We start from the raw sequence: 14,433 nt of genomic DNA on the forward strand, positions 1-14,433 counted from the left end.
TCAGCTTAAGTAAAAAACCAGTCCTCGTGCCAGGTGAATTCTGGGAAGTTAGAAGAGCTGTATCGCTTATCCTGGGGAATATCCAGGAAGATCTTACAAAGAATAGTAGCATCATCCTGTTGTGCTTAAGTTTGTGTAAAAATTTTTTTCCTTGTAATCTTGAGGAGTGCAACGGCGTCCTAAATGTGCTCTGTAATTGTGGATGTTGACTCCTCTGGCATTGCACAATTGCAGTGAGCTGCTGAAATAGTTTTGCATTCTGATTCTGTTTTCAGAAAGATGATGAGTATTCATCTACAGCCTGAAACTGGCACTGACTCCCCTTGCTATGGGGTTGACTTCTGAATTGAGGTGGAGTGAGCAGCTGGGTGTGATGACCACTTGGGCTTTGTAGGTTGTATGGTTGCAGCAGCATACTAAGTCGACTAATGGAGTACTACATTTTGTATTTATACAATGTGTTTAGAACTGTGACAGTATTAAACTGGTAATTCCTTTCTAAAATTGAACTTAGCCTTTAGAAGTTTTCTATATTAAAAAAAAAGGCAACAAACCAATCTCTTCCAACACCTCAGGTGTTCTATAGCCTTCTGTTTTCCAGTTTTTGTTTTCATGACCTGCCTAGTCTCGGAGACAGAATGGGGCAATAAGTTTCTTAATTTACAGTGTTTCAACCATCATCTTCTGGCTTGATGCTACTGACTATACTTAGATTTCCTATTTTCTTAGGAAAAGGTCATCCTAGTCTTTCAGACCTTTCACTGAACTGCGGAGTCATAGAAACTTTATAATAGAAATTAAAGACCATCTGTTGCTTTCCTGTTCATAATCTCAGACTGCTTCTTTCACTTGTGAACAAATAGCTCTGTCTATGAGCACTTTACTGTTGGCAACTCCGTGCTGCATTTAGGCATGTGTTTTTTCGCTTTTGTAGTACATTTTTAAAAAGGACTAAAAACCAGCAGCAGTGCTTTTGGACTGTCTTTCGACTTGCTTACCTTTGCATGCTCAGTAAGGGCCAAGAGTATTTAGCACTAAAAGGATGCTGTATGAGGGACAACATGGAAACATCTTAGTTCATTGAGCAATTCCACTGTAATTTCAAGAAACAAGACCTTCTATTTATGCAGAATTCTAAAGTTCAACTCTACTGCTGAATGCAAATCTCACCCACTGGAGGTGAAATGCGTGTTTTATTTTTAACCTTAGTGATTGCTTGGCAGTGAGTGCTAGTGAAGTAAATCTTCAAGGCTTGATTTAAAAAGTCTCTTGGCATTCTTGCACCTTGTATTAGAAGAACGTTTTGCAAGCATCTTGGTCAAATGTGGTTAAGCCTGTTGTGTTGGTTGTTACTGTGGCTCTTTCAGCATTGCTCCCCCAATGTCACAGAGGTGGTGTAAGTGCATGCTCTTGGGCAATATAGCAGGTAATGCAGCACACAATGGCAATTGTGTTGCTTAAAGTTGGTAGAAAGAAAAACTAGTAAAACTTGCTGGTTAAATGTGTCATGCAGATTGAACAATGCGTGAAACTAACTATGACTGTTTCAACTACCTGTTTGAAGTGTTGTGTGGAATATCAGGTAGGGATGTGTGTGTGAGTTTGTAAACATTGTTTACAAACAGCTGCTCTGCTTACTTGCATTTTTTAATGGGTTTTAGCTACAGCTTCATATTGGTACAGTGTACTTTACTGAAATTATTCTCTTATAAGTTGACTTTTAAATTAAGATACCAAATCAGTTTCACTTTAAACTGTATTTCTTGTTGCATGCTCTTTTCTTTCTTCCCTAGATCAATTTTGCCAAACGGCGATGTGGCAATGTCTTAATGTTTCTTGCATAAAAATAGAATTGTGAATTGGCTGCTTGAAATACGACAGAAACAGTCAAGATTTCAGTTGTTCTGTGGTTTTCTAAATATTTGTTCTTGGTCTTAAAATCCACTTGCTCGACTTCTTCACTTGACTTCCTGTGTAATGTTGTTAAACTTTGGCTTAATTCTCATGGGCTGATGGTCCTGTGGCTCTTGTGTTTACCAAGTAAACAGCTGTGGCCATTTTAGATGTTACTTCTCAGATGGAGGTTACTGACCCTATAGTGGAGTTAGCAGGAAGGTGGGCATACCATCTGCTCTGCTGTCATATTGTAAACTTACCTTCTTGGGCGATTAAAACAGTGTGCCATACTGAACTCGAACAACCGAGGTATCATTAGTTCTGCAAAGTCTGTTACCTGCTCATTAGCAGCTCTTTCCTCTGGGGATTGACGGGCAGCTGAGGGGATATAACATTACAAACTGCTGCAGCAAAATTAGCTCCAGCACATTTGTCAGAGCCGAGAATTATCTTGCAGTGATCATATAAATGAGAATAGTCCCTGAAAGGAAGGAGTATGTTCTTTATTGGCTTTTTGGAGATTATATTTCATTACAAGACGACCAATATCAATCCCCTATCTTATATTTTTTAATTTGCCCTCCCACATTATAACAAAGTTCAGCATCTTTTATTGGGCACTAAAATTCCAATCTAATTATGCACCCTGGCAAGTTAAAACTTGCTAAATGGGTTATGTTAATGTTATGTGTTAGTCACATCTAAGTAGTTAGATGCTACAGTCATAGAATGACATCAAGTGATTAGTACAAAATGGATAGATTCTCATTCAAAGTGATTCTGAAGCCTCAGCTGAGCACTAATTCATTTTGATGGTTTCTGGCACTCTGATTTCAAAGTGCTCTGGCTGTTGTGCCTCCCAAGGAAACCAGTGTCAAACAATTATCTCTTGTCTGGCTATTGAAGTGACCACCACACAGCAATGTATGAGATAAATAGGTTACCAATAGTAATCTTGGATGAAGGATCAAATTAACAGATTGTCATTAGGCAATTTTCTGCAAATTTAATTAATCTTCAGCATCTTGAGTTAAATTTTTATCCTTTTTGCAGTGTTACAAGTGTAAAATATAGTTACCTTGCGAAGCAGAAAGCATGGATTACTGTTTTCTGAGAGAATTATCTATTTCTGATCGCTGTGATGGAATGAATGGTGTTTAAATCTCTGTGGTCTAATTCCTTATACAAGTAAAGGTGCAGACCCTTTGCTAGCAGTAATGGTGAACATGTTAATTTAAGGAAGGGAAGCATAGTCACTGTGTGTACTACTGCCCTCCTTGCAGTCTGTTTGAAGTTAGTTGCTACTTGAGCTCTGCTTGCTTGCTACTACCCAAGCAGCTGTACCAATATTTAGTGTCCTAGTTTTGGTGAAACGTAGGCCAGATGACTGAGCCTGGGTAGGAGCTTCCTACCCACAAAAAGCTGATAATTATAGAGTGCCTGTGATAAGTAGTTTCTTTCTAAATAGTATTAACAGTCCAGTGTTTGCAACTTTGTGAAAATAAAAATAATAACTTATAAAAACATCACTGTGCTTTTGTGAATTTACTATTTTATGCAGCTCACTTTCTGTCAGCTTTGAAAGTTGTGTTTAACTTGTGTTAGGATACAAAAGTACTTGTGGTCACAAGATGAGAATTCATTGTCCAGCAGTGTAGAAGTCCATATAATTGATCCTGTGGGAGTCTGGGCACATGTAAAAGCAGTTGTCATAGGTGTTTGGTAGCTTTTAGCATGCTCTTCTTCCAGCCAACTCTTACACTCTTTTTAACTTCGGTTTAGTTATACAAATTATTTGTCTTTCAGAGCCAACACCTAATCAGCCAAACCGAACCAAGAGGAAGCAAAATATTTGAGAAGGCTTCCAGCATCTCATGAATGAACTAACGGAACTCGATAATGCTGGTTCTCCAGAGCCAGGTCTACGGCTCAGAAAAGGACACATGTCTGACACTGCAACAACACAGGCAGCTCTTGAAGAGGACAACTCTGAGCAGAGGCTTCTTTTAGGGGAGCCATCTCTGTCTTCTGACCAGGAAAATGTAAGTTTTATGATTATCTGTTAGGTTTGCTAGGAAAAACGAATTTTGACATAAGTGCTTCAGTGCTTGAAGTAAGTTCCAGAAATGTGAACCTTGAGCCTGCAACCTCTTTATGCCTGCTCAATAACTGTAATAAAACCAGGAAGGTGCCAGAAATATTCAGCTGAATGTATGAGAACTTGGGTCACTAGACGGGGCATAAGTGTAAGTTTATCAGCTTTTTTTTTTTTTTTTTATTCCCTCCTGAAAGAAATTTGACTCTGCTGACACGCTGGTGTTATGAAAAGATTTTTGGTTTGTAACTTCCAATTAATTATAAGTGAAAGGAGAAGATACATTAACGCTGTCTGAATGTAATCTGAACCTTGCCTGTTTGCTGTCGTCTTAGAGATTAGGGCAGAAAAATCTGCAAGCATTCTTGTTGGGAGAATGGCCGTACTGGATTAGACCGAACATCCACAGTGTGTGATACCCTGTCTCGGACAGTAGCCAGTAACAGACTCATTAGGAAGAGTACGGGGATGGGGAAGCATGTTGTATTACTTCTCTAGGACACTCTCCCAGCCTTTAGTAATTGGTAGCTCACAGATTTCCTGAGCCAGTGGCAATGTTTTTGAATTTTTAGTGCATGAGCCTTTGCAAATTTTAGCTGCCATAACATCCTGCGGAAAGACGTTCCACAGCTTAATTAGGTGTTGTATGCAGGTCATGTCTCCCAGCACTGGACAAAAGTACCTTCTGGTTAGAGAGTTTCAGAACTAATTAATGCTTCTCCCAGGATATATACAGATGGGTATCAACACAGTGAAGTGGAAGAGGCATTCGGCTTAGGCTCACTATTAAATTTATCATGGCTTAATGAGTTTACTGTATCAGCTCAGTTACAGCACTGTGTGGCTTTAGCTGGCAGCAAAAACATGCAGATGCTACTTAGCGTAGCCTTCAATGCAGAAGAGTTGGGCTGTTGCCGTAACTGCATTTGCCACAGATTCTGGGTGTGTGCATGGACCACTATCATGGTTCAGCTGACATGTGAACCTGTATTAGGCTATCTTAACTTGATTAGTTGGAGCCCTTACTGAATTTAGTTTCAAGTGTCCTTGAAATGAGAAGTCAGAACAGGTATTCATGGCTAATAAACCAAGCTAATGCACTGTAAGTTGTACACTGATAAAACTTCTATAGGACATTCTCAGTATCAAAACAGGAAGTACCCAGAGTCTTTTTCTTTGCATTATGTGGAAGGTCATAAAGGATGTGTACAAGGTGCAAAGTGTTAGCCAATAGCTGGGTTTGCTAAGGCTAGAAAAATGAAAAGTTGAGTTGTACTAGCAGATATTTTGAACATACATATGTTTATATGACAGTGTGTTTGGGATGGTCCTTTTTGAAGGTTGTTTTAATTCTTGTCTCTGACTTTCCTGGTTGAATAATATGAGTTACCTGTTGCCTGCAGATGGAATAGCCCAAAGTAAAAGCTCATAATTGATTATGGCCTATAATTCTTTCTGTACATTTGCTTAGCCAAATAGAAATTATTTGGATGAGTCGAAGTGTTTAATTTTAGACTTTCGGAAAATGGTTAAAGTACTCTCATTATCTATTCTGCTTTTCTAGGCATTCTTAGCATGTGTTAGTCTATTTTTTTTTTCTTTCATCCTTGTGATAAAAGTATGTGTTTCTTTTATTTTGGCTCACTACCAATATTTAGCTTTCTTGTATTTGATGTCTTCTTCCTAGTCTCCTAAAATGCTGCCACAGAATTTTTTTTTTTCTGCCATTTGAGCCTTGCTGTTCTGTCTTCCAATTGCCTCACTTTCTCTGCCTTATATAGCCTCCTGCTTTTTTTTCCTTTTTTTCATCCTCAACTTTTATTCCTGTCTTCAGTGATCTCTTGTTTTTAATACTGTGATATCTTTAATTTTTTTTTCTCTCAAAAGGTTGAATAATTGATGCTTCAGAGCATCCCCAAAACACTCTGACAAAAGTACCAATATTAGCTTGCCAAATGGCCTTTATTATGTGACATAGTGCAGTGTTCTAAATAATCTGGAAAAAACATTACGCTATATATCTTCCTCTGTCTTATATAAGCCTCAGCAGAGCTGTTACTCAAATGCCAGCTAGGAGTCACTTTTTTGCTGTACTGTACAGTCTCCTTACGTGCAACTGCCTCAGTAGAGATGACTTATTAGCTCAAAAGCATTATTTTCCTCTGGTTTTGAAGAGACTCTTCTTTAGATAACAGTAATGTAAGGTCATTGTTCTTCCACAGATGGCAATAGTACTCATGCACACAAGCTAAACATAGCATTATAAAAGGACTCAGGTGATGCCTGCTATGTTATTGTTCTGGTGGCTAAATGCAAACACGTTGAAGCTGACGGTAACAATCAAGGGTTTCCTATGTTGGAACGTGGATGAGGGCTATGTGGTGTCTTGATGGTAGACCAACTCTGGTCCTTGAATATGTTTGTAAATACTTCTGCTTATGACAAGCTAATTGTATTTAGTTTCTTGAATATCATAATCTAGATGTATTCTGATACGATACTTCCCCAAAATCTACCGGGCCTAAGACTTGAGTTATTAGTGTAAAAATGTGTATATTTTTATCCTGTGACAATATTGTATTGTTTGCTTTTCCTGTTGCTTGCTGCTACCCTTTTTGTATCATTGCAGCTCCTTCATTTATGTAAAATATGCCCCAAACTCTACTATGTAAGATTCCTTTCCCTTTCTTCTCCAGTCGTAGGAGGAAGTAGTCTGAGCCCTTAAGAGGTAGTAGTTGCTTTTGATGAATTATTTTAAGTCTTTTCTAAGGAGGTGTGTGGAAGCATACTATTTACTGTATTGTTCAGAGTTATTTTCCATTTCCCCCCACAGCTTGTATTGTACACTGTCTATTTCTGATTTTGATGGGCCTCTTTAGAAATACAGCATCTTGATGGAAAAAATTAGAGGTGGTATTAAGAAATCAAATTTAGTCCTAAAAGCTTTTTCTGAGGCCTTTGTTCTTGGCACCAGTAACCTGCCTGGGTGGTTGCATAGCTATGAACTAAAAATTGCATTGAAGATCCTACTTTCTGTGAATTACGGCATTCATTGAATACACAGAGCAAAGATTTACTAGCTATATTGAGCATGCTTATCCAAAATCATAATAAAACTGCTGCATCCTTCTGCCAGTGTTGTTAATCTGACAGTTTTATAATTATACTTGTAAGAAGATATGGATCATATAAAATCATTATTCTTTTACACCTGAATCTCTTAGTCTATATTTTGTCCCATAACTCTGTTCTCTGCTAGGGTGCATATATGTTCATTGCAACTATCTGTTCAAAGAATAGATACACATCTTGCTCTCTTCTTTAAACATGCCATTAGTTTAGTGGCAGATGAGTGGTGTACCTTCTGTGACTTTGAGAAATAGTAACCATTTATCTGAATGTTAAGAATTTCATGGTGAGAAGATGGTCGGCCAAGCTGTGTAATTCTTTCTCTCAACAGTTCAAACTTTTTTTCCTTTCTCTAGTTTATATGTCCTAATAAGGCTTTTTTCAGCAGGTGCTTCCCTCCTGTAGCATGCTGGATTGCCTAGCCTTTGGCAATTTTTTCTCCTGTCCTACTGTTTCTGTGTCTCAACTACCTTTGTAATTCCAACATTGTTAGTTCCTAAGGAAATCTCTCTTATTGTGGCTTTGTTAAGCTGACACAATCAAATGCATGTGACTTCTTATAACCTGATGAATGGGCTTTTTATGCAGCCCTGAAAACCACTGCCTGCCTCTTTCCTTTTGTCCTTTAACTTGCCAGTGACAGAAGGTAAACAAAAGAACCATTTTCTTTGCTTTTATTCCCATCATCAGGCTTTTGTGTTCCTGAATGATGATTCCTTTTATGCAGTTGAGCTGCGTTGTGCAGTTGTCCTGTGTGGCACCGAAATGTGCCCATGAAGTGGAGACCTGTTGCTCTGAAGTGTTTGATAACCTGTAGTAGGGGTTTGGGAGGAAGTATGCATAGCTCTCAAGTCATCTGAATGAACAGAAGATGAGTATTGGGCAAATACTCATCTGGATTGCTTCTCAGGGAGTGTGGGTTTTGACTTCAAGTGGAATTTACTTGATGTCTGACAAATTTCATGATACCTGCATGTAGCTACAAAGTGGTTTTGTTTTTGTTTTTTTTTTTTCTTGAGCATAAATACCAAAGTGACTTAAAGGAGGGAGACAGAAGGATGTTAACATTCTCAGGTACAAAAGGAAAGTTTTATAATAATTGGAAGGTGAGCAAATGACTTGAGACTTTTAACCTGAATCATAGAAGTTACTCAAAGCCTTTTTTGTTCCAGAAGTGTGTATGTATTATCTACGAAAATAGACTACAAAAATAGTTTTGGTATTTACAGAAGGATGCATGTAAACTCACGGAATTGTCAGCTTGTCTTTATGATGTGTGCTGATTGAAAAAAGATTTAGGTGAAGTCTTGAAGGCCAAAGGTAGACATTTGAGTCTGAACAATAGTGTTTCTGGAGCTGATATTCATAAATTCTGATCAGCTTAGATTTTTTTCCTTTATATATTTACTTGCAAATTTCTCTCTTAGTTTGAAACCATTTAGCTTGATTTTCAATCTAGCATTTTACTATTGGTACTTGGAGTCATGATTGAAAAACTTGGCATCTGCTTCTGTATTTGCCTTCTTCCTGCATTGCGTTATAGCTTTTGTTGCTTCTGTATTTGCCTTCTTCCTGCATTGCATTACAGCTTTTGTTGGTAGAGATTTTCTTCTGAGTGTGTATGGGAGGGACCTGGCATAATAGAATTTGAGGTCCCACAAAAACATGACTACTTTTGTTTTAAAGTAGGTTATGTTCAAAATTTGTTGTTCTGTGGACTTCTTTATCACCTCTTCCTTTCCTCCATTTTTGAGACTCTTGAGAAAGAACATTATTTCTTTGAAAGCATGTGAATTGGCATTTTACTTCAGGTCAAAAGATCTTAACATCTGAATTTCCCCTTCACTTGCTGTTCTAAGCACTGGAAGTAATGCATATTTTACTCAGACTGCTAGTCATTGAAGTAAGTGCTTGAATCTGGTATCTTTTTATGCAAATATCCCCCCTTTTTTTTTTTGTACAGCAGAGCATTTTTTGATACACAGAGGGTAATATCTGCAAGTATTCCCACTTAAGCAGTACAAGGACGTGATACATCTGTGGAGATCGTTTCGAGGCTCCATAGGCTTGAGTTGGTCAGATGCTGATGCGTCTTTCACTGACAGTTGATGTGCCTGGTTTATTAACAGGCTTTTAGAGCTTGTACGTCTGCAGAAAAGACAGAAACTGGTGACTTAGTCAACCACGAGTAGACAGCATTCTGCCCAGAAGGCTGGTAACATGGGGGAATGGCCATATCTCCTGGAAAACTCTCATGTGAATTAACAAGAAAGTTGTAATAGGTTATGGCTTGTTGAGTTGCCGCTGGATTTAACTGTCTCCTTTTAGTCTGGAGAGTCTTAGCTCTTTGAGAGGGGAAGTGTTGGTACTCTGCTGAGTTTGCAGCCTGCTGGCTGGTTTTGCAACCATTGCGTGCTGTGCTGTGTGTTGAAACTAGAAGAGGGAGGGAGTGGTTTTGTTTATCATACACTGGCACAACTGTTTCCCTGGACAAGGGCTACATTCCACAGTTTTTTTCCTTTATTCTTCTGGAGATCGTATCTGCCCGATTTGGGCAGCAGTAGGGGACGTGACAGCCTTTCATGGTGATATAAGAGAAAATAGTGTTGTACTGGTTGGTTAACTTGCATCTTCCTCCAACTGTTTTAGATTGATTGACTCTGCTTTTATGTTCAATTCAGCAGTACACTTTCATTCGCTCTTTGTTTATTTTTTTAACAGCATTTTTTTTTCCATAAGCCCAGCATGCTGCTTTTCTTTTTCTGCTGTCAGGATTAACAATGACAGAGGAGCAGAAAATGGCACATGATAATCTTCTGTGGTAGAAGCAATTCCTAGAGGCTTTTTTCTCAAAGTCTACTGATGAGCACATGCAGACATTGAGGTCTTTGGCCCTCATCAAGTGGGGGGGGGGGCGGGGGGGGGGCGCGGGCAGGTGTTACTGCTTAGAGATTCAACAAATCCTTTTCATCTGAAGATATTTAATGAGGGAGCTGGTTCTATTAAGGGTGTATTAACAAGGTTGCTGAAGCCAAAATGTGACTTTGTCCTAGGACTATTTGCTAAATGAGTGTTAAATGTTAGTGCTTTTTTTTAATGAGTGCCAGCAAGCAGTCACCCATGACCAGTTGTATAAAACTGTTTCCAAATGCTATATTAAATGGAGTACAGCTTTCATAAGAAGGTGACCTACAAAGGAAAAATGCTAAACTCCAGGAACCTTCAAGTACTTAACATTTTGACCAATAGACTGAAAGGGTCTTTGGCACAGCGCTAATGAAAGGCTTTTTTTGGTCCTGTGACAGCACAAACAGCTTTGCACACCCTGCTTAGAGGGTAAATGCAGTTAGCCTTTTGGAAACTGTGGTGTGTGTATGTTTACAACCCTGTCAGACTAGGAGAGAATGTAAACTCTTGGACAAAACTGTTACTTCAAAATAGCTTGGTTTGTGCAGAAGTTAGAGGAAGTCAGGAAAAGTTTTAAGGTGCTATGCTTTTCCAGTTAATTACTCACAATCCAAAGAATATAAGCTGATGAAATTCTGAAAAATGTGCAACAGGCTTTTAGGGGAAGTGTCATGGCATGTCACCACCTATCACTGCTTTCCCCTTACGAAAGACCAGTTAATAAAAGATCAGTTGACAGAATGGGCATGGAGGGAGTTGCTGAAAAAAAAGCAATCTGACTGGCTAAAAAGGATTTACAGGACTGCGATTAGAAAAATAGCATTTTTATATTATAGCCTTGAACGTATCTTGGCCATTATGCCGAATGCTCTCGAGTTACTGAATCTGGCATGCTGCCCCAAGAAACATTAAATTACTTGCATGTCACGTTAAACACTATTAATCATTCATCTGATGAGATCAAGATAAACAAGAGCAAAAACTCCCAAGTCATGTCTAGACTTTGTGACTTCAGTTTAATATGGGGGATAACAGTGGTATTGTAAAGGCAGCAACATATGTTTTCTAACTTGCATTTTATGAAGAGAATTGTATATAAGCACTCAATTGTATAATATCCCACGACTCAGTGTTAATCAAGACATTTGCTTTTTCTGAATTATCTTGCCTGTGTTACAACGATATGTTCATTCCGAGGCAGAGTTCTGTCAGGACACAGAACAACAAGAGAGTAGGGGAGCGTCTATCAGCAACTGAAGCAAGCAACGAGAACATTAGAACAGATTCAGACTGCATCGTGCTTTGGAAGTTTCTGTGATGGTAGCTTTAGGGCACCGATGGCATCTTGAAGGGGAATTGAACAGTGAGCTTTGAAACATGGGACTTCGTTAACTCCGGAGCTTAATACTGTGTGCATGGTCAGTTAGGCCCTCGAGTAACTAAGTGATGACTCTTTCCAAAAAGGAACCCCAACACAGAAGAGTTCTGCCCTTTCTGGGGTTTAGGAGTCTTGTATTGCAATTTCTAGAGTTACTGGCTAATGTGTGCACTCCTGATTCTGCATCACATACAACACGTGCAGCCAATGAAAACTCAAATTCCTGAAAGTGCAATCCTGAAAGCTGCTGGAAGTTTTGGTAATACAGCAACCCGTTGAAGTGATCGTATATAGTTTAACTTCCCTTAGTCCATGCCTAGTGAGGTTCTTAGGCTCCTTTCTAACTGATGAACACTACAAAAAGGGAGTCTGGGGATCATTTGGCATGCAGCTGATATGCATCGAAAGAAACGTAGCCTTGCACATGATCCACAGAAAGTATTCTCTAGTGGATCTCAGTAAAATGGGAGCTGATGATCCCTTTCCTTCTGTTGCACAAACTTGAGCTCCTTAAATCCCTTGGTTATCTGACCCAACTTTATTATCTAAAAGCAAGCTCTCCTAGTAAAAATGTGAGTAATTTCTGCCAGATTAGTACTAGATCAGCTAATCAACCCAAGGATCAGAGGGGTGCCAGTGCCATGTAAAGGAAGATGGAAGTGAGGGAGAAGAGGACCGCTTTTGACATGGCTTCATTCAAGATAGACTTATGTTTCATTTTGCACACTCTGGTGAACACAGATTGATAATGTTTTCTAGCAAAATTGTATTCTGAAGTGATGAACAAGAGCTTGTTTGTCACCTGTGCAAGTAGTAGTAATGTGCAAACTCTCAAACTTTCTATAAATTTTTAAAATGACGTAAAGAAACTACAGACCTCAAGAAACTAGACTCTTACTGCTTGAAGTCCAGAGAACACAACTTTCTCAAAAGTGGGAAAAGGGTTTCTGGAATCTCTTCCTCCTGTTGTGACTTGACTTCTGACAGGCTTTTCCATAGTAAGGGCATTAATAAACAGTGTCTGTTAACAGATTTGAGAGTGATAATATAAAAATTTGTAATCTATGTGAGAAGAATAAGCTGTTGTAGTAGGCAAGAGAAGTATATTGCATTTACTAGAGCAGATTTTACTGCAATTTTGTCTTTAACAGGGTCTTTGGCTATGTGATTTGACTTTTTTGGACTGTACTCAGGCAACAGATTCTTGTACTAAATGTAAAGTTTTTTAAAAAAACTTCTGTGCTATTGCTATAAAAGAGTGAGATTTTAATGTTAAAATAAACTTATTTAATGATGAGCAATGTGCAGTTGGGCTCTTAGGTTTCTTGCTCTTGTCTTCTCTGGTGCTCTGAGTCTTGGTTTTGGCATTAAACCTTTTCTATCTCTACCCAAAGCACACTCTGAAATCCTTGTTTAGTAGATGATCTGTCCCTGGAACTCTGTACAAAGTGGCATAATTAAGTGTGATTTCTACTTCTTTCTTTTACCTTCTTGTCTATCACTGTTATCACAAAATAACCTGGAGACTTCCTAAAATACAGTGAATATGGATAAACCAGTAAAAATATTTTACTCTGACCATTGTCACATGTCCTTCAGGTTTTGTTTACTCTCCGGTACCATTATTCAACTGAGGATGCATTTGTAGTTCTGATGTATAATTTCCATCTCATTAGGTATCTGTACTATGTTTGTCTGTAGCTTTAACACTCTATGAATTTGCAAAGGGAGTAGGATTAAAATTGGAAGGGTTGTTTGGCATTTCCGTAGAATTAAGTGTCCAGACACTCTAGAGTGTAAGTATACAGAAGCCATTGGTTGTTACAGGTGAATTAAGATTTTTACTTCAAGATACAGTAAAATCTTAAAAAACTTAACAGAATTATTTAGTCAAAATTTGAGACTCCTTTTAAAAGAAATTTAGTAAATTAGATGATGTAAAAGAACATCTGATACATTAGCTCAGTGAAAATCCTTTTGACCAATGATCTAGAAAGTACAAAGGCAAAAAATCATTCTGGAAGCACTTAATTCAGGATATACCATACTGCTTTAAAAGTGGGAGTATCAGTTTTGTTCTGAGCTCTCATTTCTTGCATGGTCTTAGGCAAGTGAGATTATTTACTCCATGTGTTTCCCATTTTAAAATGTTATTCTGTGGGTAGAACTTAGAAATAGTTGAAAACAGATCCTGTAGTGTATTGACGTGGATTCTTGAATTTCTGATATGATCAGCCAAAGAAGGCTTAGGATATGAGAATCCTAAGATACAAAGGAACTTGTTGCAGTGGAAATTTTACAATAATATGCCTTCTGAACAGCAAAGTGATATTTTTTTCCCTTCAGTCATTATCTGAAGAATTGAAGGTCAATAGACTCCTTCAGGTTTCCAAATGAAAACTGGCATTGGCATTGTACTCCAGGTATAGATTTCCAGCTTCCAAGAGCTGCACTTAACTGTTCTTTCTAAGGGGATGTTACGGGAGGGAGTCAAGAGAGGACAGACGTTCCAGAATGGGCCTCATTTTGCCTCCTTAGTGAGAAAAGGACTAAGAAGCTGAGCTTTACGATTTTTTTTTTTCTTTGAATGCTAATTTTGCAGTTTAATGGCAGGAAGGAGATAGTAAAATCAATTCCATTTTCTGGCAGTAATCTGGACTGTATATATGATACGAATTCTTTTTATCACTAAAAGAAGCTCAGTAATGATTTGTTTGTAGGCACATTGCCAAAATGCAGAGATTTTGGACTAGTTCATAAATAGCTGTGCTCTTCGAGCTTTACAGTCTGTTCAAATTTAAACCTTCCCAGCATTCTAGAAATGGGGAGTATGTGGAGAGGGGGAAATGAACATTTTTGGCTTTGAGTCACTGGGCAGACTGCAATGAATACAGGCTTTGATTCTGTAAGGGACCTTTTTTCCTTCAGTCCACCCAGTTTTATAAATTGAGGATTACTAACTTGTTCACTCCATTCCAGCTGGTCATTGTGTGGTGCTGGGGGAGGGAATTCTAGGGGAGCTGAAAGG

The 14,433-nt window shown here is 38.4% G+C and overlaps 1 protein-coding gene across 3 annotated transcripts in view; it reads left to right on the forward strand.

The window, feature by feature from the left end:
• Positions 1–14,433, forward strand: part of ADIPOR2 (adiponectin receptor 2) — a 47,535-nt gene that overhangs the window by 20,815 nt on the left and 12,287 nt on the right. For all 3 annotated transcript variants that reach the window (XR_015259560.1, XM_086755652.1, XM_086755641.1), the window contains exon 2: positions 3,703–3,938. Coding sequence is in view for 2 of the 3 variants with exons in the window: in XM_086755652.1 (XP_086611778.1) it covers positions 3,771–3,938 (168 nt within the window). In the remaining variant the exon portion in view is untranslated. The remainder of the gene's footprint in view (positions 1–3,702; positions 3,939–14,433) is intronic.

Source organism: Chlamydotis macqueenii, chromosome 1 (assembly GCF_036417535.1).
Source record: "Chlamydotis macqueenii isolate bChlMac1 chromosome 1, bChlMac1.mat, whole genome shotgun sequence".
Lineage (NCBI taxonomy): Eukaryota > Metazoa > Chordata > Aves > Otidiformes > Otididae > Chlamydotis > Chlamydotis macqueenii.